We start from the raw sequence: 23,757 nt of genomic DNA, 5'->3' as shown, positions 1-23,757 counted from the left end.
GGGTCGGAATGATGTGAAAGTGTAGCTGGGGAAAGATGGGCGTTTAGATCCCCAGGTGTATCTAATCTGCAGATGCTATCAATTACTGAACTAGCTTTTAAACGACTTTCTGAGCGTGAAGCATGAGGGGGTTGGAATGAGGGGGTAGGCTTTCAGACTGAAGTGAAGCAACGTTTTCTTTTCTTCTGTTTCTAGGGCAAGTCCAGTATATGGATGAGCACCGTGGGACAATGGAGAAAAGAGTGACTTTTCTGTAAGCAGCCCTCCGGTGGTCTGCGCAGTCTGAGGGCCAGCTGTCCCAGACTTCTGTTTCAGTCTCTGGCCTCGGGTGAGCCCTTTAAATGTAGCTTCCCCCGCCCCCACTACTACGCTCCCGCTCCCCGACAGGTGTTTTCCCAACTCCTGAGGGCCACGATTTTGGGGAGTGGCAGAACCAATAAGGTTTCTCTTTGGGGGGAGGCGTGGCTAGTTGGGTCAGAGCGGGGGCGGGGTTTCCGCGGCTGAGCAGAGCCAGCCTGGTTGCGTGGAGGGTTGTTTTATCCACCCACCCTCACCACCTTTTTTTTTTTTTCTTTCTTTTTTTTCTTTTTCTCTCGGAGTCTTATTAATTTCTCAGTGGGGCTGCAGCTGGAGACCGCGGAGCGTTGGAAATGACGCTCGGAGGCTTAATTACCGCAGCCGCCGGACAAGTGTGAGGAAAGCTGACAGGAAAAAAGAAGGACAGGACCGGGGGTAAAGCAAGAAGCTTCCCCCCCTCCACCCCTCCCTTTCCTCCCAATTTGGACTGGAGGTGCAAGGAAACTGAAAAGGGAGCTGAACAGAGACCGGCTGGGGGGAGAGGCCGGAAACCTACCGCCTCTTTGCAATCAACTTTTTTTGGAAACCCTTTTCCGAACCCTTCCTTTTTATTGTTGACCAACCAGTGAGAGAGAGAGAGAGTGAGAAAGTGAGGAGGGAGCGAGAACGCGAAGGCTCCCACAGGGAAATAGCTGCCCGGTCCCCGGCCAGGAGCACGGCGCACACACTCGAGCACACTCCCACCCGCGCTCACCCTCACGCGCACCCTCTCTTGCTCTTGGGGCCCGGGCCCTGGACCCGCGGGCGCGGACTCGGAGCGGGTGCACCGAGCGCACCAGCCCCCCTTCGCGCCCCCACGCGCGCCCGGCTGAGGGATCTCCTCCGCGTGCCCGAAAGGGGATATGCCATTTGGACATGTAATTGTCAGCACGGGATCTGAGACTTCCAAAAAATGAAGCTGGCGACAGGACTGTGGGGCTGGATGAGCCTTCTCGTGGCGGCGGGGACCGTCCAGCCCAGCGCTTCTCAGTCAGGTGGGTCGCGCGGTCCGTCTCGCGCTCCAGTGGTTGAACCTGCTCGGGCCAGCTGGGCTGCGTCGGCTGGCTCCCTAGCCCGCGTCGCCCAGCCGGAGACCCGCTCGCTCCCGCGCGTGGAGGGACCACTCCACCTGCTCCTCTTCCTTGGGTTTTCGCTCGCCCCTCATTCTCTCCCCAAACTTACCCTCTGCGTGTGCCAGTGTTTTATTTACCGTGAAAAATCACTCTGCGCCCCTTTGCTCCGTCCCTTTTCTCTTTCCTTCACCCCCTTTCTCGCGCGTCTTCTGTGAGCCTCCCTAACCGGGATCCCTGCTGGTGGCGCCTGTTGTGCGGGACGTGGGAGACTCAAAGCTGGAGTCAGAGGAGACGCTCCTCTCCGGGTCTGGGCCCCCGAGGGAAGAAGCCTGGGGGAAGCGCTTCTCGCCGGGGCCTGCGGAAGGACGGGGGTCCTGGGGCGCTGCCAGCTGGGTTCCGGCGAGCCGGTGGGCTTGGAGAGAGGAGCCCTGGGAGTGGGCGTTGCACCTGTGTGTGCTGCGCAGGGCCGCTGCACCGGCGGTCGCCCGAGCCTGCGGGGTCAGACCCGACTCGAGCCCAGCCTGGGAGCGGGAGCGCGGAGGGAGGATGCGCCTGGGCCCGGGGGCCCAGAACGTTAGGCTTCCTCTGCCGGCGTCCCCAGCCTTCGCCCCATTGACTAGAAGGGAGCTAGCTTGCCCGCCTGCCCGACCTCTTATTTGGAAAAAAAAAAAAAAAAAAAAAAAAAAGGCTTGACACACTTGAGCCGGCAGCCCGGCCTTCCCGTCGGTTTCAGTGTTTGGCTTCAGGAAGAGTTCTTCCTGTAGTTCAACTTGCGATTGGCCGGAGTCCCTCCAACTTCTGTGTTTACTGCCCGGCGGGGCTGCCGAACCGACCAGTCACGCGAGTCGATTAAACCAGAGGCGGGCGCGGCTGCTCGGGGTGCGCGGCCGCTGTGGGCCAGGGAGCACGCACCCCGGGGCCCCAGCCGGGCAAAGGGCTAACTAACCCCCGAGAGGCAGGGCGGTGGGGCTGGAGCGCCGCGGCCGGTGGGGCCAATGACAGCACCTGCAGTGCGAGGGAGCACAAAGTTTCTGATACTTGAGTTTCCTGGGGATGAAAGTGGGACAGGAAAGGTCTGAGGAAAACCGGTGACTGACGCGGCCAAAGGGGGCCTTTTGGAGAGCCGGGAAGATTTCCGGAGCCATCCCGGGCTGGTCGTGGGAGCGTGGGAGGCAGCTAGAGAAGATAAAGCCCCAGGGAGTGTGGAGAGGGGAGAGCTTCAGGCCCCCTGGAGGGTGTCCTTCTGACCTCACCAAGAAAGCAGCGCGGGGTGGCTTTCCCGCTCCGCCCCCGCAGCCGCCGCCGCCTCCCCCTCTTTGCCTAGTAAATAACAAGTTACAATCCTCCAGCCTTTCAAAATGACCTTCGAATGGCACAATGTGCTTCGTTTGTACTGGGCGTTTGCACCCTCCCAATTACTCCGAAATTCTTCATGCATACCAGGTCCGGAGCTCCAGCCACCTCCGGAATTACACCAACACGAACTTGAGATTCCAAACGGCCTCTTAGATACATCCTTTTTTATCTCCCTGCCCACTCCCGAGTCCCTTCATATTTTTCCCCTCAATGGGTTGATTATGCACATTGACCCATTCAAAAGCAGTTGCGTCTGACATGCAGGCTTAGCCGAGGAATGTCTACCAGGCGACCTACTGGGGGCTGTCTGGTGCAGCCTCAGCCGCTGGGGGACCCGGCTCTGAGTCCGCAGCAGTTTGTGAGCTGTGCGGCTCGGGGTTGAACTATGCCGAAAAGCCCTTTTCAGAATTTCTGCAAGGAATGTAATCCAAATTAGTTCTGCAGCTGTCCTCTTCCTCGTCTCAGGCGACACCGGCTTGCACCCTTGCTGGTCTCTTCTCACTCCCTCCGCCCCCGTGAATTGTCAGACCCACAAGCGAGCCCATTTAGAGCGCCAGGATTAGCGTGCCATTGTTGTTCCATGTGTGACTCTGTACTTGAAATTCTGGGGGCACAAAGGAGAGCCTCACTTGTTCAGAACACAAAGTGGTCTAGATGAAAGGGCCGCACAAAGAAGAGCTCCTGGGTGCATCCCTGGTATAACTGCAGCACGCATGCTAAGGTGATCCACTGGAAACTGGAAATGCCCCCAGGACTTCTCATCTTCCCCACCCCCACTGTCACACCTGGCAGGGAAAGTTCAGCTGGTTTTAATGTAGCGCCTTTACAAAACCAAGTTACAGTCTGAGGTATGAGTGAGTCTGTGTGTTTGTGGCTGTGTACGTGTGCCTGTATATTCCCAAGTAAATACATATTGCGTGTCTCCTCTCTCGCGGTTAGCAGTCAGTACAGTTTGGAGGAGTTTGTTTTGGTCCAAATGAGAAATTAAGTGCGGATAAGTAAACTAAGCTGCCAGAGGGCGACAAGATGTTGAGTGAATTGCTTTTAGATGAAACAAATTAAGGAAACGAGGGAAGACAATCTGCTTCTCGCATTATTAGACACGCTTGGAGTTCAGGGGAAAGTGGCATATTTTTGAAATGCTAATTTCTTAAGAAGCAGAAGGAATGCACCTTATTTACTGCTCTATGTGAATAGAATAAAGCTATGAGGGGGCAGGATTCTGCCGTGTAGATCTAAGATATTTATGAAAATATTTGTATCGGAAGAGGACTTGTTTTTATTTTTTCCTTGCCCCCCAAAAAAAATCAGCTTTAGAGAAGACGATTTTTTTCCCAGTAATTCTAAAGGACTTTGTCTCATTTCCAGTGATTCATTTGGTCTAGAAATATTATAGCCAAAGGTCCTTTATATGGCTGTTATAAAGCCTTTACCACTAAAAAGAATTCCAAAATTTCTGTCTTCCTGGTATGATGGAAAAATAATCATATCACCTTTGTTTTGAAATACAATATATATAGTAGTATTGAAATTATGCTTTTGCATACCTTAGATATCTGAGGAACAACTTCAGTTCCCATTTTTTATTTGCACGTAACTTAGTCCTACTTTTCATTATATAAGAGAACATACATTTTTTTCCATGTATTTCAGATATATCTCCAAAATTAGCTTTTCTTTGAGAAGAAAAAGGTTAATAAAAGTTAATTGATGAAAAGATGTTCAATATAATTTCAAAAAAATCAGTTCTTTCCCTACACATATATACTATCAGCACACCCATGGGTATAGTTTCCCCTTTTTTTTCTTTTAATTTTGAAATTCTTATATATGTAAAAGGAGCCTTTTTAGAAGGTATAATTTTTTTCTTCAGAATGCTTCCGAAATTATATCTATTACTCTAACTGCAGCCACATGAAAATACTATAAAGTGGACTGATAGGATAAAATTGAATGACTCTGGTCGTGTCATGATTCCTCGATTTCTGATTTTTTTTCTCTTGAACCAAACTTCTTTTATTTTTTAAGTCATACATGCATAGAAAGTCAAATATTTTGAAAATCAAGGTACTTACTCTTTTCTATGGGTAATTTTAATTTAGTCACTGGCAAGGTTCTTAATTAAGAAATTACGTTAGAATATTTACCAGGGCATGCACATCATAGAAGATTTACATATTTTTTACTCTAACCTGGACACACTAAGTTTGCATTGGCTGATTTTTGGAGTTTGCATTCACTTGAAAAAAAATCATATTTTCTCCTTAAAATGGATTCAGATATTTAGTATTCATGAGCTTTCATCCCTTTGGTTCTTAAGTAGAAGTAATATTTATCATCTGTCTTATGCATTCACTCTCTTCATTACTATAGATTCTTTTTTACATCTTATTATTTATTGAGTTTACACATATGAATATATATTTTCCCCATCACCACTAAGGGTATTCTTTTTGTGTGTGTTTTTCCCAGCAAGCTGCCACTCAGCCACTGCAGGAGTCCTCTGAGCCAGTTTTCATTCTTTCTTTTTGATAAATCTGATATGGCTGGTTGGCTGGACAATCGCAAGCCATTCCATTGCTCAGATTTATTCTTGAAAGAAAATAAAAAGGCATCGATCCAAGATCACTAGCACATCTCAAAAGCCCTGACTCCAAGGCCAAATCTTTCTACAGAGAAGTCCCTTTTCCCTTTCTCTCCCACTCTTTTCCCCTCTTGACCAAAGAAGGAATGTAGACTATTGTCATTTTTAAAATGCTGGAGATGCAAGGAAGTGTGCTTTATCTAAATATACTGTGATTAGAGCCACCATGAGATTAATGACTGTAAGGTGTACATTTCAGACAATAAATTGGATTATGGTACCTTAAACATTGCAGTGTTTTAAAGTGTTATTGTTTTTAATATTATTTCAATCCAGTTATTAAGAAAATTTAGCATATGTTAAAAATAGCAACAAGTTTTTCCTTTATTTTACACTATCCTGCTGCTTTTGGCTATCCATGTGTAAATTATAAGTGCCTATAACATAAATGAAGCAAATGATCAAAAAAGATGTTCTTTTACCTGCAAGCTTGTTGGTACTTGCAGTTTGATTTCACCCTTGTAAGCGATACTGCTTTATAAAGACAGATTAATATTTACATTAAATCTTGTATTTATGCATGTTTAAGGCTATAGCTCTTCCACAAAAATTAATTGTCAAGCACATTCCACTGTTATCTTTGATAGTGATCTACTGGGTATGAATGCAGGGCAGAATTTAATCAAATTGAAACTTTTTTTCTAGGTTATATCATTTTAGAAAATGTTTCACTATGTTACATTTGACTATGGAACCAAATTGCATCTTTATCTAATACTCATTTCTAAATTATAAATATTAGGTAATTGAAGTAAAACCTTACTTTTCATGCTTTCTAATATTGCTACTGACCGAACTCTACAGTTTATAATGACAAATAATGCCTTAATTTTCTTTTTTAATAAAAACTTTGATCAGTGTTTCCTGAAATTGCAGTTTTCCTACATAATTTGAAGGAGATTTTGCCTATGGTGTGGTGAAATGTAACACAGGACATAGCCAGGTTTAAATCAGAATTTCTATATTGTAGGGACATTGTTCCTCCAGTTTCTTTTTAATACCTTGAGCACCTCACTCCATGTCTTTGTGACTTGACTTGCATGCCTGAGGGGAAAATGCATGTAATGTATTCTGTATTTCTCCACTATATCAGTTTTCTAAAAAATGGCTTTAAAGTCTTTTGTGATACTGAGATATATCCCAGTAACGAGTTAATTGATATATTTAAAACGTGAACACACATGTTAGTAAGCATAATGTAAACCTTCTAGCAGACCATCACTGTCAGAAGAGCACCTGTCTAAATGAAATAAAGAGATTAAGTCCAAAGAAATTGTATTTGAAGGCCATTTCCCCAAAATACTACTTTTTAGGATTGCTGTATGGTCCCTTTAAATTTCATATTCTTTGACTTTTTCTGAATTTCTCATAATTCTGACATGTTTATTAAACAAATTGACCTATTTTCCAATGCTTTAATCAAAGCTTTAATGCCACTTTCTTGTTTTAATATTTGACATTTCAACTGCTGCTTTATATTTGTACTAATTTTTCAAGAGGGAAGAGCAGTGTTTCATTTTTGTAACATAGAGGTGAAAGACATGAATATTTGGGGGACTAATTCTACAGCGCTTTTTTGAACATGTAGTAATTGTTTTGTTTTTATTTTCATTTTAAATAAGTGATTGCTTTGCAGGCCTGTTGCGTGGCACAACTCCAGGGGGCAGCAGCCACAAAGAATTTAATAGGATTTGTGCATGCCTGAGTTGTAGGTAGTTCAGCAGCAGTCCTGCTATTGTGCGATGCTACATTATAATAAAGTAGCACCACATTATAATAAAAGTAGGAAAATCGGATTCTTGTCAATAATCATTTCCTCTGTGAGCTTAGGTTAGACTTGTTCTCTTCAATTTCCATCTCTATCAGTATAGCTAAAAGTGAAACTTAATTAACATCTTGAATTTTTTTTAAATGATTCAGCTAAACAGGAAAGGATGTTTAGCCTTTTTAGAAAAAAGAAATCCATTAGTTTTCAATTATTTTTATAAAGAACCTCTTTTTTTTTTTTTCAAGTAAATTCATGTGGGTGGCCCTGGTATATAAAACAGGTAAAACAGTAAAAGGAGAGCTCTCTTGTTAAAGCTTCATTGAGAAGCCAGCTTTGTGTCCCCTGCCTTTGGCACTGTCCCACTTTTCTCCCACTCTGGCCTCCACTCTCCTGCACTGGCTTTGCAGAACTCTAGCACTGTTTAAAAATCAATGATCTAGTCTATTCCTTTTCATTTTCTAGGTGAGGAAGCTGGGAGTCCAGGGAAGTTAGGTGGTAACAAGTTGGTTGTCAGCTCCCAACATTTGTATCACTTTCTTTAATATACACAGAAGTGTTTTGAAAAGTTGCAGACACTTAAAAAAAAAAAAAAAAAAGAATAGGGAAATTCAAGGTTGTTGAATTTTAAAAGAGTATTGCAAAGTTGAAGTGAAAACAAATGAATTGGAGCTATGGTCCTAAGTATCAGACTGTGAAGTTCTTTGCAAGGGGAAGACGTGGGATCATCATCTTTACATTTAGGAATAATCTCTGATTGCATTTATAACTTATAGTACATTAAAGAAATAAAACAACTTTGTTAAGGCACGATCTGTTCCCCTGGTAGCGCCTATCCTGGACCTAGAATTTTGACCCTAAAAGTCAGATAAGAGTTGCTGATGCTAATATCTGTATATAATAGTGCCTCCAAGAATTTCTTTTGCCTTCAACTTTGTGAAGATGATCGACAAGTAGAGAATATTTTTTTCCATTCTGTATTAAGTAATATGCATGCTTTAAGAAAATGGATTATAGGAGTTCCTGTCATGGCTCAGCAGAAATGAATCTGACTAGCATCCAGAGGATGCAGGTTTGATCCCTGGCTTCGCTCAGTGGGTTAAGGATCTGGTGTGGCCATGAGCTGTGGTGTAGGACGCAGGCTGCGGCTCAGATCCTGTGTTGCTGTGGCTATGGCATAGGCTGCCAGCTGCAGCTGTGATTCCACCCCTAGCCTGGGAACCCCCATATGCCTCTAGTGTGGCCCTCAAAAGTAAAAAAAGCATTATAAAGGATGAACAATGGCTTCATCATGATCAATTAGTTGATGGGGACCCTTACCTAGCAAATCCATGGGAATACTTCACATTCATCCAGTCTCCTCCTTGAACCCAAGTTTCTTTATCTTAATCACTGTCCTTATTGGGTCATCTTTTTTCAGGCCCTCCTATGATCCAGTTATTCTTTGCACAAGTGCATAAGCTAAGCTTTAAATACTAACACTTTATAAATTTATTCTGTGGCACATTTGCCTCCCTCTAGTTGGCTTCTGCATGATGCTGCCTCTGGGCCTTGTGACTTTGCAATGTTGTTGATTTAACCTTAACTCTCTCTGGTTGTTGCTGACTTCCCTCAAGCACCAGAGCTTTCTCGGACATGATCAGCATTCTCATGGGCCATAGTGACAGAAAGTAGGTTTAAACCTGTTTTGTCAGGAAGAGTCACTTCCTGTTAGGAATTTGAAATGAAAACGGACCCCCCTTGGTAAAACATTAACATAGACACCAGAAAACTTCCTGTCCAATATCATTAAACCTCTCCCCTGAGACGTAACTCAGGATCATTACTGTTAATCACGTTATTTCCAATATTGTGGGGGTTACTGAAGCATACTAAACACCAATAAAAATATGCAAGGCTCAGTTTCTGAATCCAGAGAATTAAAGTAACAGAAGTTAAGGCTCTTATGAGTGTTTTATGCATTTCATTTGGAACATAGTCCAAAAATGTTTGGAGAGAAAAAAAAATGGTACAGTAAGCACTCATTTATTTTCCAAAAAATAGTTGTAAATCAGTTTTATCTACCACGTACTTGCTAGTCTTCTGACCTTTACTTAGCTCTGGTCCCATATACATATGATCTAGGTGGACATCTAAGTTTTAAGCTTTTAGAATAGAGGTGAAGATTGTAAACATGCTTTCAAAAGATGTGCCTGCTAGTCTTCTATGATATCCTGAGGATATCTTCTGTCTGATTAGGACTGAAAAATGGCAATAGATTCTCCAGGTTCTATGACTGTATCTAGTATGGTTACAGTTTGAGTAATAAGCTGTGAAATCCTCTCTTTCAAGCTGGGTCGCCATCACTAGCAGGGGGATACCTAATTGAGGTCATGGATGTCATTTTGCTTTAAGCAAACTCTCCTTTTACTAAAAACTTTGTCATTATTTCTTATTCTTACCTTCGGGCTTAGAGAATCTGAGAATGAGTTTTTTTTTTGTTTGTTTTTTCCTATAGGGATTTATGAAAACCAAATAAAAATAAAACAGAATAGTATTTCTTTTAGACACACACTTTCATTATTAAGAATTCCTTTTGCTGGTCATTTTGTCTAGAACTAGAGCAGTTAAACAAGCTTTCTTTTTTTTTTTTCCCAAAGGAAATTTGATTGCATGGCGTATTAAAATCTATTCCCTAAGATTTTTGTCGACTTCATCTAGTCCTTATAAGCCTCCAAGCAGGCTATTGCAAGACCTTCTTTACTGGTCCCCTTGTTCAACAGCCCTTTACCTCCAAGACTTCCTTCTTGTCACTGCCAGATGACCATTTCTAATATAATACTTTTATTATCCTAGTTTCTATTCAAAGGCCTTCAATGGAGTCCCATTGCAGAGTTCAAAGCCTGTTAAAATAGTCTTCAGTTTCCTTTTTAATCCAGTCTTGAGAGTTTCTTAAGATGTATTCTAAGAACCAGGCTGACCTAGTCAGTATTCCAAGGCTATGCCTTGCTTGTTGCCTTTCCTTTTGCTCACCCCTTTCCCTGGAATTCATGGCTCCCTTGGTACCCCTGCTCTTCCAAACTGTTGAATCTTTCCCCTTCCGAAGTCATTACCTCTTCATTACATCTTCCTTCATTCACTGCCCTATCCTTATCTATGCCACCTATCTGGCATTTCATCTTAAACCATTTTATAGTTTTAACTTTTTAAGAGCAAGTGTTTTTATCCCCTATAGAAACCAATGCAGTGCCACATACATAGTAAGCTCTTTACAAATATTTTTTTAAATGAAAGAATAACATACATTTGCTGAAACTATTTTAACCTCATTCACAGATGGTTATTATTTGTAATTAAACCATATAAGTGCACAAAGTAAGCTGTTCTAAAAACATAATTATAGAATTCTTAATAATAGATATTAGACATGTTTACCCTGGGAATTTCCTTGGTTGCTTTCTTGAGCTTCCTAGGGTATTTCTTTCAATGGAGTGTTTCCAAGAGTATATCATTTGTCCTCATTCCCATTTTTAGAGTCTGCTTATAATATGCTAAAAAGTATTTTTGTTGGCTTTATTTTTGGTGAGTTAAATATATGTGGATACCATTCTTAAAGATGTAGCTGTCTTATAATCTATTTTATATGATCATTACTTTTCTATTATCTCTAATTTTTAAAAATTTTAATCAGTTAAAGCAGTAAACATGTACTGACCCACCAGTGTGTTTGAGGACCTTGTCAGGAACTGAGGAGGACATATTAGAAGCCCAAGATGTTAGCTTTCCTCTTTCTTTTAAAGAAGGACAGATGACACCAATGAAGCACAATGCAAGAAAAAAAATATTATTAAGTGATTTTCCAGACTCTTGGGAGGAATTTGCCTCTAGAGAAATGCTGATAAGTATTTAATGAAAAAAGAGTTCCAGATAGTAGAATATGGCATTTTCTATTCCTAGATGTATGTGATAACACAACTTGGTTAGTACTAAGATTTCTCAGTATCTTAAAATAGACAACCAGACATATGCCTCCCATTTTGAAAGGATCCTATAAAAGAAATATTGCAGCCTAACTGAACTGAGAAGGATTCTCTTAGCTGCTCTTTTTAGGTGATTCACTCTGCATTCTGAAAATTGGTGAAATGATTATAGTATTTATAGTGTCAGATTCTACCAGGGAAAATGTTCTTCCAGACATTTCTTCTCAGGTTACCAGATTCCAAGAACTGTCAACCTTTCTGGTCACTGTGGTGCCCTAATTGTACCTTAATTTATAATGGCCTGAAAGAGTTAATGCAACTTCAAAACTTAGCTAACACTCTGCAGAGGAATCTATTAATGAGAAAACTGGTAACTTAGCACACCACTGTCTGAAAATTTTTTTTAGAACTTTCCTGTTTTGCTCTGAGAATCCCTAAGAAGAAAGTTTAAGTCAGGGATTATTGTTCCTACTTTATCGATGAGGAAGTAGAGATATAAAGTAGGAGTATGTAAAGGTGAACTCTGACTGCTGCATATGCTGGTGCAGTTGCATGTCTGCCCTCTCCTGAGCTAGCTGGCTCTGCCCTCTGCTGCTGCTCCTCTTGCATCTTCTCCCAGCCACAGAAGCTGCTAATCCTGACAAAGGTGTAGCTCCTCTACTCCACTTTCCCCACTGTGAGAGAAAAGGATGCTCAGCCCACCAAATTCTTCTGCCATCAACAGCTCTGTTTTCTCTGGATTCACATGAAGAAAATTGTCCAATAAATCTATCATTTGAAGAGTCTTCTGTGGGTGGCTCTGCATTTCTTTTCCTCCATTGTATTCTCCATTGTATTCTCTCTTGTATTGTTTTTGTTTTTTTTTTTTTTTTTTTTTTCGGTTTTTTTTTTTTGTTTGTTTTTTTGGTACTGTGTATTGTACTCTATTAAGGAAATCATGTAAACCTTGTCTTGAGAAAACTTCAAAGCAGGGGCATATCCAAAATTTGGGGACCTGCATTTATGCAGTGTGGGAAACCTCTTTAAAAGCCATACAGAAATAAAAATACAAATTAAGCACAAGGCCTTGAGAGACACTGATGCAAGTGAGGGGCTCTGAAGCTGAAGGCTTTTACAAAAAACTTGATGGTACTTCTGCCTATGTTTCAAAATTATACATTTTAAGAAATAATATCTCTCGTTGACTGTGAGTTTTGGGTGTATGATTCTTTGTTGTTTTTTCCTACTTTATGTAGTTAGTGTTGCTGTTAGTGTAGAAAAATGCACTGTTTTGAGGAAAGACATTGTCATAAAGTGTAAAATCGTGTGGTTACCTGGTGCCTTAGAGGTTAAAGGAACTGGTGGTGTCACTGCTTTGGTGCAGGTTAGATCCCTGTTCTGGAACTTCTGCATGCCGTGAGTGCTGCTTAAAGAAAAAAAAAAAGAAAAAAAAGTAAAATTGCACTGTAAAGCACTTCATTATGTCTTTGGATGACATGATGTACTCTTTCCACTTTAAATATGAACATGCCTGATTCAGTTATATGTTTATTTTCTTGACATCATATTTTTTAATGGCTCATGTAATATCTCTTATGTAGTTCTGTAGTTTATAATGTTTGGTTTATAATGCCATGATTTAAAATAATATTGCCAGTTTTGGTATATAAAATCTTTATTTCTAAGTCCCTGTAGCTTGAAATATAGCTCATTGAATTTTTAATCATTTGTTATTTAGCGCAGTTAAAAATCTATCTTTGACTTTTACCCTCTGGCTAAGTTAAATGTGACCATTTTAACTACAGTAGACATTATTAGTTGTGAATTAAACAATGCATCTAAATTAAAATCAGTACTCAGCTCAGATATTTGGTAATATTTTAACTACTAATATATTAACACATTTAAGTAACAATAAAATGATTAGTATTTCCAGTCACACTTTCACTATGTAAAAATATCAGCCAAACAGTTAATAATATTCCCCAGTTGCTTTAACTTCAAATTTAGCAGCCCCATTGTCCCTGGTGATATATCAAAACCTCTAAAAGTGTACTTGGAATTAATGGAAGCTGAAGTGATTGGTATTCAGATATAATTCTTTAGTGGTCTTTTCCTTTCTTTTTTAAGTGAAGAATGAAATTTGAAAATATAAAAAGCTTTGAGATAAATTGAAATAGACAAAACATTTATGTTGATGAAAAGGACACATTAATTTTTTCTGTACTTACTATATTGCTTGTGGCCAGAATGAGCACACCATGAGCCAGAGAAAGAGATAAGACAAAGAGAATGGCACACAGCTAATTTTGTTTAGCAAATTTAGATCTGATACATGCTATTTCACTCCTACAAACTGACTCAGCCACTCTTTGAAAGGTACAGATGAAGTTTGTCTCCCACAGTTTAACAGCTTTCACTCAATATTTATAGGCTACATAAAAATAAATTTCTGTAAGTACCACATTTCTCACTGGCAGGATGAGTACTGTGAGGTAGATTTATTAATGAGAAAAAGGTAAAAACAAAAACATTTCAATTGTTCTAGGTCTGCTGAAAATAAAATATGTCAAAACATCCAAAATATCTTTGTTTCAAGGACATATATAGTGGGCTTTGGATATTCAAGGATTTTGACTACTTGTGAGTAAATAAGAAGTCTCATTATTTTATGGTAATTTTCTGATTTGAATCTGATAGCGGTTAGATGCATATTCTGTAACTAGTCATTCATCTGCATAAGCCAACAGGAAGGGATCTGCCATGACTATTGGGGAAGTGGCTATAAAACAAAACAAACGAAAAACCCAAACCTAACCTTGGTCTTTGTTAAAAAAAAAAAAAAAAAAAAAAAAAAAAGTGTCATCATCCACAAGAATAAATTTTAGTGGATTTCTAAATGAGACTAATTTGTCTGGAAAAAAGAGTCACAAAATATGTAATACTTGTTGGAAATGTAATCCTAGAAAAAGCCAGAAATTTGTACAATATCCATGTTTGGGGATATCTCAGCAAACATATGTAAAAGTCTTTTGTATGATAGTGTATTGTAGAGGTATCTGAAGAGTTATGCTATTATTTATATATCAGAGCTTTATCATGGCTCAAGACTACATTCTCCATAATCAAGCTCACTATAGAGAATAATTCTCATATTCATGAATTGTTCATCTCATCATATTTCCAGTGGTTATTTCAAGGTTAATTTTTTTTCAGACAGCTTCTCTTGATTAAAGTCTGTAGTAATTGTATATGTGCTGATACAGCACATGAAGGTTTTAGACTAAAGACATCTTTGATTTCATTAGAAGTTAAGATCAAATGCTTTTCGTTATGTCCTACTCAAATATGAAAAAATAACTTTCATGTCTATTTTTTATTTTCTCTAAGACTGTTGAGACTTTCGTTTGGCATTTTCAAAATCCTAGAAACCTTTGTATGAGAGTATGAACAGCCAAAATATATTCCATTACCAGGACTAATATCTAAGTGCTGTGTTCCTTATGATTTTACTGTTTGTTAAAATATTATACACTCTTACCTGACTGGCTTTCCCAGGCCCCTCCTGTGATCCCCCTCCCTCAGACTTTCCCAGATCAAACAATGAAAGAATTAATACCTGGCACAATAAGACACCTTCAGATTTCTGCTTTGACATATGCTGCAATCCATTTTTATGTGCCTTTGCGATGATAGTCACTAAGTATTAAATGTTACCCTTACATGCAATAAAATTTTTGCCATAAGTATTTAAAAATAGCAGGAATGTGAATAGTATCATACTGACTTTGCCGCCATTAAGTGTTAGCCAGTTTGAAGAAGGCATGTTTCTAAATTGTGTATCACAGCATAGATGCTTTATTATTTGACTTGAAGTTTGAAAAGAAATGGCTTAAAAACACTAGACAGGATGTCACTGGTTCACATATTGAATTAACCTAGGAGAAAATCACATGAGTGAGGCAGGCCAAAGGGCACAAATAAAGCAGATGCTGTGAATTTTCTTGAGAGTAGGTGCAGGTGCTGATGTGTGTCTATAAATTGGGCTGCTGAAGAATCACACAATTTGAATTTGCAATTTCCATAACTGGTAGTAAACATACTACCTGCTTATATTATTAATCAGAATCAACAGCTTATATGGCAAGGTGTCAGCTTCTCCATGAGTGTGTATTAAGTCATTTAAGAGGGTCGGTCCCTTGAGAGCACCACACATACTCTTCGTTTGTGGTGGATAAGAAAACATACAATTAACTTTTTTTTTACACAATTAAAATGTAATATATTGAAAGAAATTGTGAAGCTCAGCTTAATTATGACATTCGGTAACTTAACATTTGGACATTTATTATTTGGCAAAGAAAACTATATTTACTGTATTTACAACAAAATAATGGAGTTCCCTTTCATTTAAAGAATGATTAAAGAAGGAAAGAGATGCCAGGCCTGGAAAAGAGGAGGCTCGGGAAGGGGACATAATAACTATCTTCAAAAGATGGAGGGCTATTACGTAGAAGAGAGATTAGCACTGTTCTGTGTAGCCTTGGAGAACAGAAACATTAGCAGCTGTTTGAAATTGTAAGGCGTCAGATTTCGGTTGAACACCATCAAGGAGTTTCTCACAGTTAGAGCTTCCCAAAGTTGGAGTGGTCTGTCCAGGGAAGTGGTGAGTTCCTTCATGTGTTGGGTGGTGAGCTCTGATCTAACCTCTTCTGTGATGATAAGGAATGAATGAGGCAGCTGAAGAACAACTGGTCAGTGATGGTTGGGGGTGGGGCCTGGGCTCTGTGGCCTCTGAGGGTCTTTCATAAGTATACCATGCTCACATACCCTTTCTTGGTCTCTGAAAAAGGAAGCCAATGAAAGCCACACACACACTCTCTGTGGCTAGGATGCACACCCAAAGTCTTTTCACCATCTACCTGTCCTTAAAAGATGTGTGGATATGCTAAGGATCTTTTAAAGATTTGTTCCTTAAACATAAAATATTTTTTATTTTATTTATTTATTTATTTATTTATCTTTTTTTTTTTTTTTTTTTGCTATTTCTTGGGCCGCTCCCGTGGCATATGGAGGTTCCCAGGCTAGGGGTCTAATCGGAGCTGTAGCCGCCGGCCTACGCCAGAGCCACAGCAACGCGGGATCTGAGCCGCGTCTGCGACCTACACCACAGTTCACGGCAACGCCGGATCGTTAACCCACTGAGCAAGGGCAGGGACCGAACCCGCAACCTCATGGTTCCTAGTCGGATTCGTTAACCACTGCGCCACGATGGGAACTCAATATTTTTTATTTTTCATCAAAATCCTTTATATTAGACATTCACACCTCTAATGCAATGGACTATCACAAATTATTCTCAATTTTAGAAACCACACAGTACAGAATAAAAGTATACAAATGGTTCTTTGTGTTCCTGGGTTTATACCAGCAGGTACCTATAAGACTGGATTTAACTAAAACAGAGGCAGAAACATATGTAAGGTGGGAACATAGGCAGAGCAGGAAGTTAGAGAATGGGGCCTCCAGTTCTGAGTGGAAGGTAAAGTTGAGAAATTAGAGCACAAGAGAAGTGCTTTTCTAAAGGGACTGAATATCTAATTGAAATAAAATATGAAGGTGCCTATGCACCTCTAACTTGGTTACGGATAAAGTAAACCTTTATCCATCTGCTTTGGAACTATTTAAAGGCCTTTGACCTTTCCATCTCTTTTACTACCTCTTTTGGATCTATTCTGTAAGATATAACACTAAACATTTTTTCTCTGGCCATTCTTTTAACAATTTTTTGGGTTCTCTTGGTATGAAAACTGCATTCCTGTTATATACTACCCTCTGCTGTTAAGTCTTTCTGATTTGCCACCTCTCCTCGCTGTCTGCAGTCTGTATCCATTTTAATAGCTCCTCTACAAGCACTGTGACTCTGCTGGTACTTGTATGCATTATTTCCAGTGTTCTCGAAAATCTGCAGGGTAGGCAGTATTAACTCCATTTTAAAGATAAGGAAATGGCCTCAGAATGACATAACTGGCCAAGATCACAGAGTCAGTTCTCAATGGAGACAATGTTCTAATAATCTATGTGGCTATTATTGGAAATACTTTAGACTTAAGATTTGGTAATACGTCTTTAAAGACACAATGAGTGAAGATAACCCACTCAACAAGTCTCCCTCAAGCTTCTATGTAGTCTTGCTCCTCTTCCTTCACTTTTTGTCTTGGTTTCTGGATCCCTCCCCTGTCTCACCTCTGTGTAGATCATTCTGAGCTCTTATGTCTCTCCAGAGCCTGAAGCCTTTCTCTTGCTACTGCCTGCTGGGTATCCCTGCTTAGATGTACCAGTGTCTCTGATACAAGCTGTCCAACATTTTACTTTTCTCATTTCATAATGTGCTTTAAAAATCTTCATTGGCATAAATTTCTATAAACTACAAATTTCTATAAACCAATGCTTCATTGGTAAAAATTCAACACATCGTAAAATCTAAAATTTGTTAAAGGCTTACTGTGTCCAGAAGTTTGCTAAAACACTTCTCAAACAATATCTCACCTTATCTTCACAATGTGGCCAGTGCGGTCCTCATTTTATAGTTGAGGAAACAGGAGTTTAGAGAAATTCAGTAATTAACCAAATGGCAGACATCTGTGCAGGTGGCAAATTAGCAGTGCTTAATTTAAGTTCCTAACTATCGATTCCCATAGTCCAAATAGCAGTATTTTGGGAGTTCCCATTGTGGCTCAGTGGGTTAGGGACCTGACATTGTCTCTGTGAGGATGTTGATTCAATCCCTGCCCTTGATCAGTTGGTTAAAGATCTGGTGTTGCTGCAAGCTGTGAAGTAGGTAACAAATGCAGCTCAGATCTGGTGTGGCTGTGCCTCAGGCCTCAGCTGCAGCTCCAATTTAACCCCTAGTCTGGGAACTTCTATATGTCACAGGTATGGCTGTAAAAGAAAAACAAAAACAAATAGCAATATTTTATATATGAAAATAAACTAAAGCTGCTAAGAAGGATATTTATAATGTAAATTAATTTGTTACCTACTTTAGGCCATTAGCAGTTATTTTATTTGCTCCCCACAATAATTATTAATAACCAGGCATACTTCTGAGTATGCCTAACTTAGAAATAGGATCAAGTATATCAACAATATTTGGTACTTTTCTATTATCACATAATTTCAGTATATTTATAATACTTCAAATAGAGTAACCAGTTTAGTCACTTTTTAACATTGACAGTATTAAGTAAAATATTGCAAAGGGTTAAAGTAGAGGTTAAATAGAGGAACTAAATAATTAAATAGCCCAGTTTTGGATCCCAGCCATGTAAAGATGGGTTAATGACTTCATCTTTTTAAGCTTTAATTTTCTCACCTAAAAATGGAATCTATTATTAAGATCAGCCTCATAGTTGTGAGGATTAAATGAAATAGAACATGAAAACAGTATCACAAAGATATTCAGTAAGTGTTAATTATGGTATATATACTATAGTAGTAGTAGTAGTATGATAGCTAAGGGAGTTAAAAGCAAAAAAGAAGCATCATGCAGTTACAGTTGCACAGTACTGAATATGAGAAGACCACGTACTTCCCCTTTCTCATAATTTGAACATCAGTTCTATGTGCTATGTTTATAAGCAGGTGATGCAATGTTGGTTTGCTTGTGTATATGGACAGGCATGAGTACTTTAAGTAGACTATTTGGGAAAGAATTTGGATCCCTGTAAGGGGCAGTTTTCTCAAATCATTTTTCCTTCATATTCTTTTTTTATAGTTTTGGTATTAAAAAAAATAGCTTAGAGAGACAGTTTTGTTCCAAAGATTTATGTTTACCTGGCAAACTCAAATCTTCTGTCCTTTCATCCTTATTGTTTTTTAAAGCGCCTTCAAGAGAAAATGGTTTTTAATCAAATTCATGAGATAACTTTTTATGTTTCATTTTATAGGCATTTAAACTTTTCAGGAGAGGGCACAACTAATATAATGTATGACTGTGTTTTTGGAAAAAATTCTGCATGCTAGAGCAGAATCTTCAAGATCTGTATACAAATATTGAACAGATTTTGCCACATAGAAACAGTCTGTAAATTGTTATTATTAAATTCTTTCCCCATATCATGGCTTTTATATATTTACTTAGATAATTAAGGAGTCAGGTAAAAGCTATGCATATCATCACAAAGTTTTTAATACACAGAGCTCTGCCAGTTGTGCTAACTCACTGATTAACATTGAAACACCTCAAAACCTTATAGGCTTAGAAACATTATTACTAATGAGAAGGGTAATTTTTTTTTTCTAAAGTTGACTGTTTGCTTTCTGGCAAACCCTCAACCTCCCTACTGCTAGTGAGTTAGATTAAGAAAACAGTTATTTCTCTTATTGACCAATCTGGAAACTTTGAAAGATGCTGTGAATTGCAAGTTTTGGCCATATATATATATAGGCATACATACATACATACATACATATATATGCACACATACATACATACCCATACATACATACATATATATACGCACACACACACACATATATATACGTATACATACATATGTGTATATATATATACACACACATACTATTGTCTTTAGACCGAGAGACAGACAGAAATTTGGTTCACGAGCTCCATCACATGCCATTATGTTATTCAACTGACAGGTGGTGCTTCAGAATAACATGGGCAGAAGGGATGTGTGATTAGGTTTCTAGCAGACTTTCTGGGCCACCCTATGAGTTGTATTCTTGCAATTAAGACCTTTTAATGTGGCAGTTAAATTACTAAAAATTGAGATGTGAGAATAGTAGCACAACAAAATAATTTTCACATGGCAATATCTTCTTAAATTTAAAAATTTTTTAGATACAGATGTTAAATTTGGAATGGAGATACCATGTAGCTACAACTGTAATGTTTACTTAAATGCAAACTGAAACTGGGGTATTAAGCCATAATCCAAGTCAATACCACTGATTTTCCTCCATTGAGTTTGTCATTCCTTATCATTAATATGACATTCTCTTTAACTTATGGTTGTCATAAATTTGGAGGAAAAAAATGTCATTTGTATATTTGCATGTAAAAACTTTTAGTTTTTATTATAGTTTTACAATGTTGTGCCAATTTCTGCTGTATAGCATATGTGACTCAGTCATGCATATGCATATATATATTCTTGAATCAAAGGCATTTTAAAGAATGTTTATCCAGTTAAGGTGTCCTGATAATATTTTAAGGAAAGATACCATGAGTAGATTAAACTCCATGAATATACTCCATAAATGATGATAGTTGTTATGGTAACCCTTAACCAGGTACTTGGTGATGTAATTTGGATTAGTCCTATTCTACAATGAAGGTGATGAGGTAATGGAAATGAGAATAATTAACATTCAAGGTTTGAATTTAAAGAAAGACAATATTCTGAGTTTATGAAAGAAGCAGGGATGTTGAACAGGGTAAATGAGACGGCTAGAGACTGAAATGACCACCTCATAACTTTCAGCCAGTCTCCCCTTCCTTTATCTCACTCCATGCTGGCTTTTGTTTTAGATCCTGTTGTCCTCCACCCCTGAGTGGTTCTAATTGCATCCATGAATCAGGAACTAACTCATTCTGCTCTTACAAAGCAGTCTTAATCTTTCACTACCAGTCAATATCCTACTTAAAAACCAGTATGGAGTGTCTTTTCCATTAAAAAGGGCAGCAGATTTCTATCTGGTTTTTGTTATTATTTTGCCTTTCTTATTTAAAATAGATCACTATAATGTTTAAATACTACAGTATTTATTAGAGTTCCATGTATTTATGAATTAATTCCCTGCCCCAGCCTCTGCCACCAAATATGGAAGCATTTTTCTTCATTTACACTTGTATATTAGAGCTTGCCATGATTCTAATTGTCATACATTTCCTTCAGTGCTCTTTTATAGTCTTTATCTGTGTGTAGCACTTTGGATTTCTAACTTTTATTTCACATCATTTTATTCCCTTAGTTTTTGCGAATATACTGAAGTGGGCTGTCTGTGGACATATCTGCCTGAAATGAATACAGCTTAAAAGCAGAAAATTATTGATTTTTAAAATGAATTATTTTCCTCAGATTAATGAGGCCAATTTCCAGTAGCCATTTTATTTACCCTTTATCATTTCATGCAGTAACTTTAGTGTCACCAAGGCTACTATCGCCGTCAACATATTCCTGAAAAAAAAGTGATTTGCAAATTTTTTTGAAAAGAAAATTAAGTTATATGCATTGTTGATTAAATTTCGGTATATCTGTAGTGCGTAAAACTGCTTGTAACTTCTAGTTTAAATTATATTTCTAGTTTCTAATAGTAATAAGATTTTAAAAATTCTAGTCGACTAGCATTTATTGTACTTTTTAAAAAAATCAGGGCTGAAATCTCTATACTACATTATGTTGCTAAGAAGAAAGATAAACTTCTCTGGATTTATACGCAGTTTGAGAAAGTTGGGAAACAAGTTTTAAAGGTCTTTCATTTTTCTCAACAAGAAATTGTGATTAGGAACATGAGTGTGTATGATTTTGTGAACGTGAGAATGGGAGCAGTGATAGTCCCAAATAACTATTTTCAGAGGAGGTTATAAACAGCTGTCCCTTTTGACTGTGATCCCTATTTGGACCCGTCTCAGGACTTGTGAAAGAAATCTTCCCTAGGATTAGGCCCTGACATGCAGCTATGCATTGCTTGAGACCTTATCTTCACTCCCTACCCCCTCCCCTGATCACTGTTTCTCCAGCAGGAGTTAGATGTGGAGTTAGAAGCTAAACTAGCAGATATTACCTCAAACGGCAATTAATTCCTTTTTGCCAGTTCTCCCTACATTTTAACTATGAACAAATTCATGTAACAACTTGAATCTCTAGTCACTCAACTAGAAATTAAGTATAAGTGAGTTGCCAAAGTTCTCCTTTAGAACAAGGATCAAAATTGTGCCTACTAGGGGCCTATAGTGCCCCACATGGTTTATTTTTACACAAATATTTTGATTCTTGGTGGTTCCATGCATCACTGCAACTCTCTTAGCTCATTGTGTTATGCTCTGTGGTTTTTACAAGTATGCAAATGTTGAAGTATATTTATTAGCTGAGATGTTATTAAATGTTCAGTTATTTCCCAAGACTTTTAGGTGGGTCTTGGGAAGTTCTGAGATAAAATTATATAATTTGTATTTTAGGAATAGCATTCATTCTTGAATATAATTTGCAGTGAAGGACTGATTGTAGAAGATGGAGGAAGAACTAATTGTGAGCATATCTATAGTTGAGACCAGAGAGTGATAGGAATTACATTCTCTAAGATTGTTTTTCTAGATATGAACTCTGTCCCTTAAACTGAAAACTGAGACGTATTTATTTAGGAAGTCTGTTCCTCATAAATTAATTTATTAGTGCATTAGACTGGTTTGTGGTCAAAGTAGTCCTATGGTATTGTCGCCAGAAACTATGCATTAAATGTATATACCATATGTATATATCTCATAACTGAGAACAATGCAAATATATAGATAGTCCCATTAATGATATGCTTCAAAGTTTTCTAAGTTTTCTCCTTATTGGAATAATGTATTTTTACAGGTTGAAAATCCAAAGAGCTTCATACTATAGAATTGTGTTATGTTTTCTTTCATACAGTGTGCAATGTTTTAATTCTTATAATAACAGGGTTATTCAGTTTGCCAGCAGGAGGCCCCTCAAAGCAAGATGATGCCATTCGTTTGGCAGATTTCTGTATAAATAAATGGCACTCTGCACATTCCTCTCAAATACCCAAGTAAGTGAGATAATGCCATATAACTTTTTTTTTTCATTTAAAAAATAGCTATATTGTGTCAGTGACCTGTAATAAATAGCACTGCAAGGAGAAGCAGCAGCCTCATTCACCTTGCATCCATGCAGAAATAACTGAGCTCTATTTCCATGGCTGAAGAGAGAAGATGAAGGAATGAAAGAAAAGAACTGACCTTGGATTGCAGTCACAGTCAAGACTAACAAGGGGAAGTTTACGCTGACTATTTTTGTTATGTTGAATTTACCACTCAACACACTACAAGTAACGCCTTGTACTCTAAAACATTTGAATAGTCATTGGTGATAATGGTGTGGTGGATATATCATAAACAGTCTGTTGCCATTTTCCTGAATTCTGTATATTTTTCTTTTATCTTTTCATCAGTTGGCAAGATATCATACTGAAAAATTTTAATTAAACATGATGCAGTGAGAACATATATAGTTTTTGGACAAGGATGGCAATGCATGTTTACACTTTATAATTCCAGACTTGAGTCTATTTTCTTCACATTGTCCTCTAATCTTTAAGAAGCCATTAACTTTAAACATTGAAATATTTAATATAATAAAGAAAAAATAAATTATATGCTGTAGAACAAACTAAAACTAAGACCTTTAAATTCATTCTCCATGAAAATTTTAAAAGATTTGGTAGTTTAGAATTTTCACCTGTAATGCAGTTATTCTAAGACTTTGAACAGATGTTTTACAGAGCATACAGAAAATTTTACAGTGACTGTGGGCCTGAAATTAAAGCCTTTGCTCAGACTTATCTCATTGAAATATATGGGAGTCATGCAAACATACTTTAATGGGATTCAGT

At 38.5% G+C, this 23,757-nt stretch overlaps 1 protein-coding gene across 6 annotated transcripts in view; it reads left to right on the top strand.

The window, feature by feature from the left end:
- Window positions 1-614: 614 nt before the first annotated feature.
- Window positions 615-23,757, top strand: part of ERBB4 (erb-b2 receptor tyrosine kinase 4) — a 1,134,420-nt gene continuing 1,111,277 nt past the window's right edge. For all 6 annotated transcript variants that reach the window (XM_084998988.1, XM_084998989.1, XM_021075968.2 and 3 more), the window contains exon 1: window positions 615-1,331. In XM_084998988.1, the coding sequence (XP_084855114.1) occupies window positions 1,250-1,331 (82 nt within the window). In that variant the 5' untranslated portion in view covers window positions 615-1,249. The remainder of the gene's footprint in view (window positions 1,332-23,757) is intronic.

Source organism: Sus scrofa, chromosome 15, assembly GCF_054392235.1.
Source record: "Sus scrofa isolate SSC_HxYL_T2T_F1_AM1 chromosome 15, Sscrofa_HxYL_maternal_Yorkshire_Landrace_v2.0, whole genome shotgun sequence".
Taxonomy (NCBI): domain Eukaryota; kingdom Metazoa; phylum Chordata; class Mammalia; order Artiodactyla; family Suidae; genus Sus; species Sus scrofa.
The sequence above is the reverse complement of the archived record's forward strand: the minus strand, read 5'-3'. Positions and strand labels throughout refer to the sequence as shown.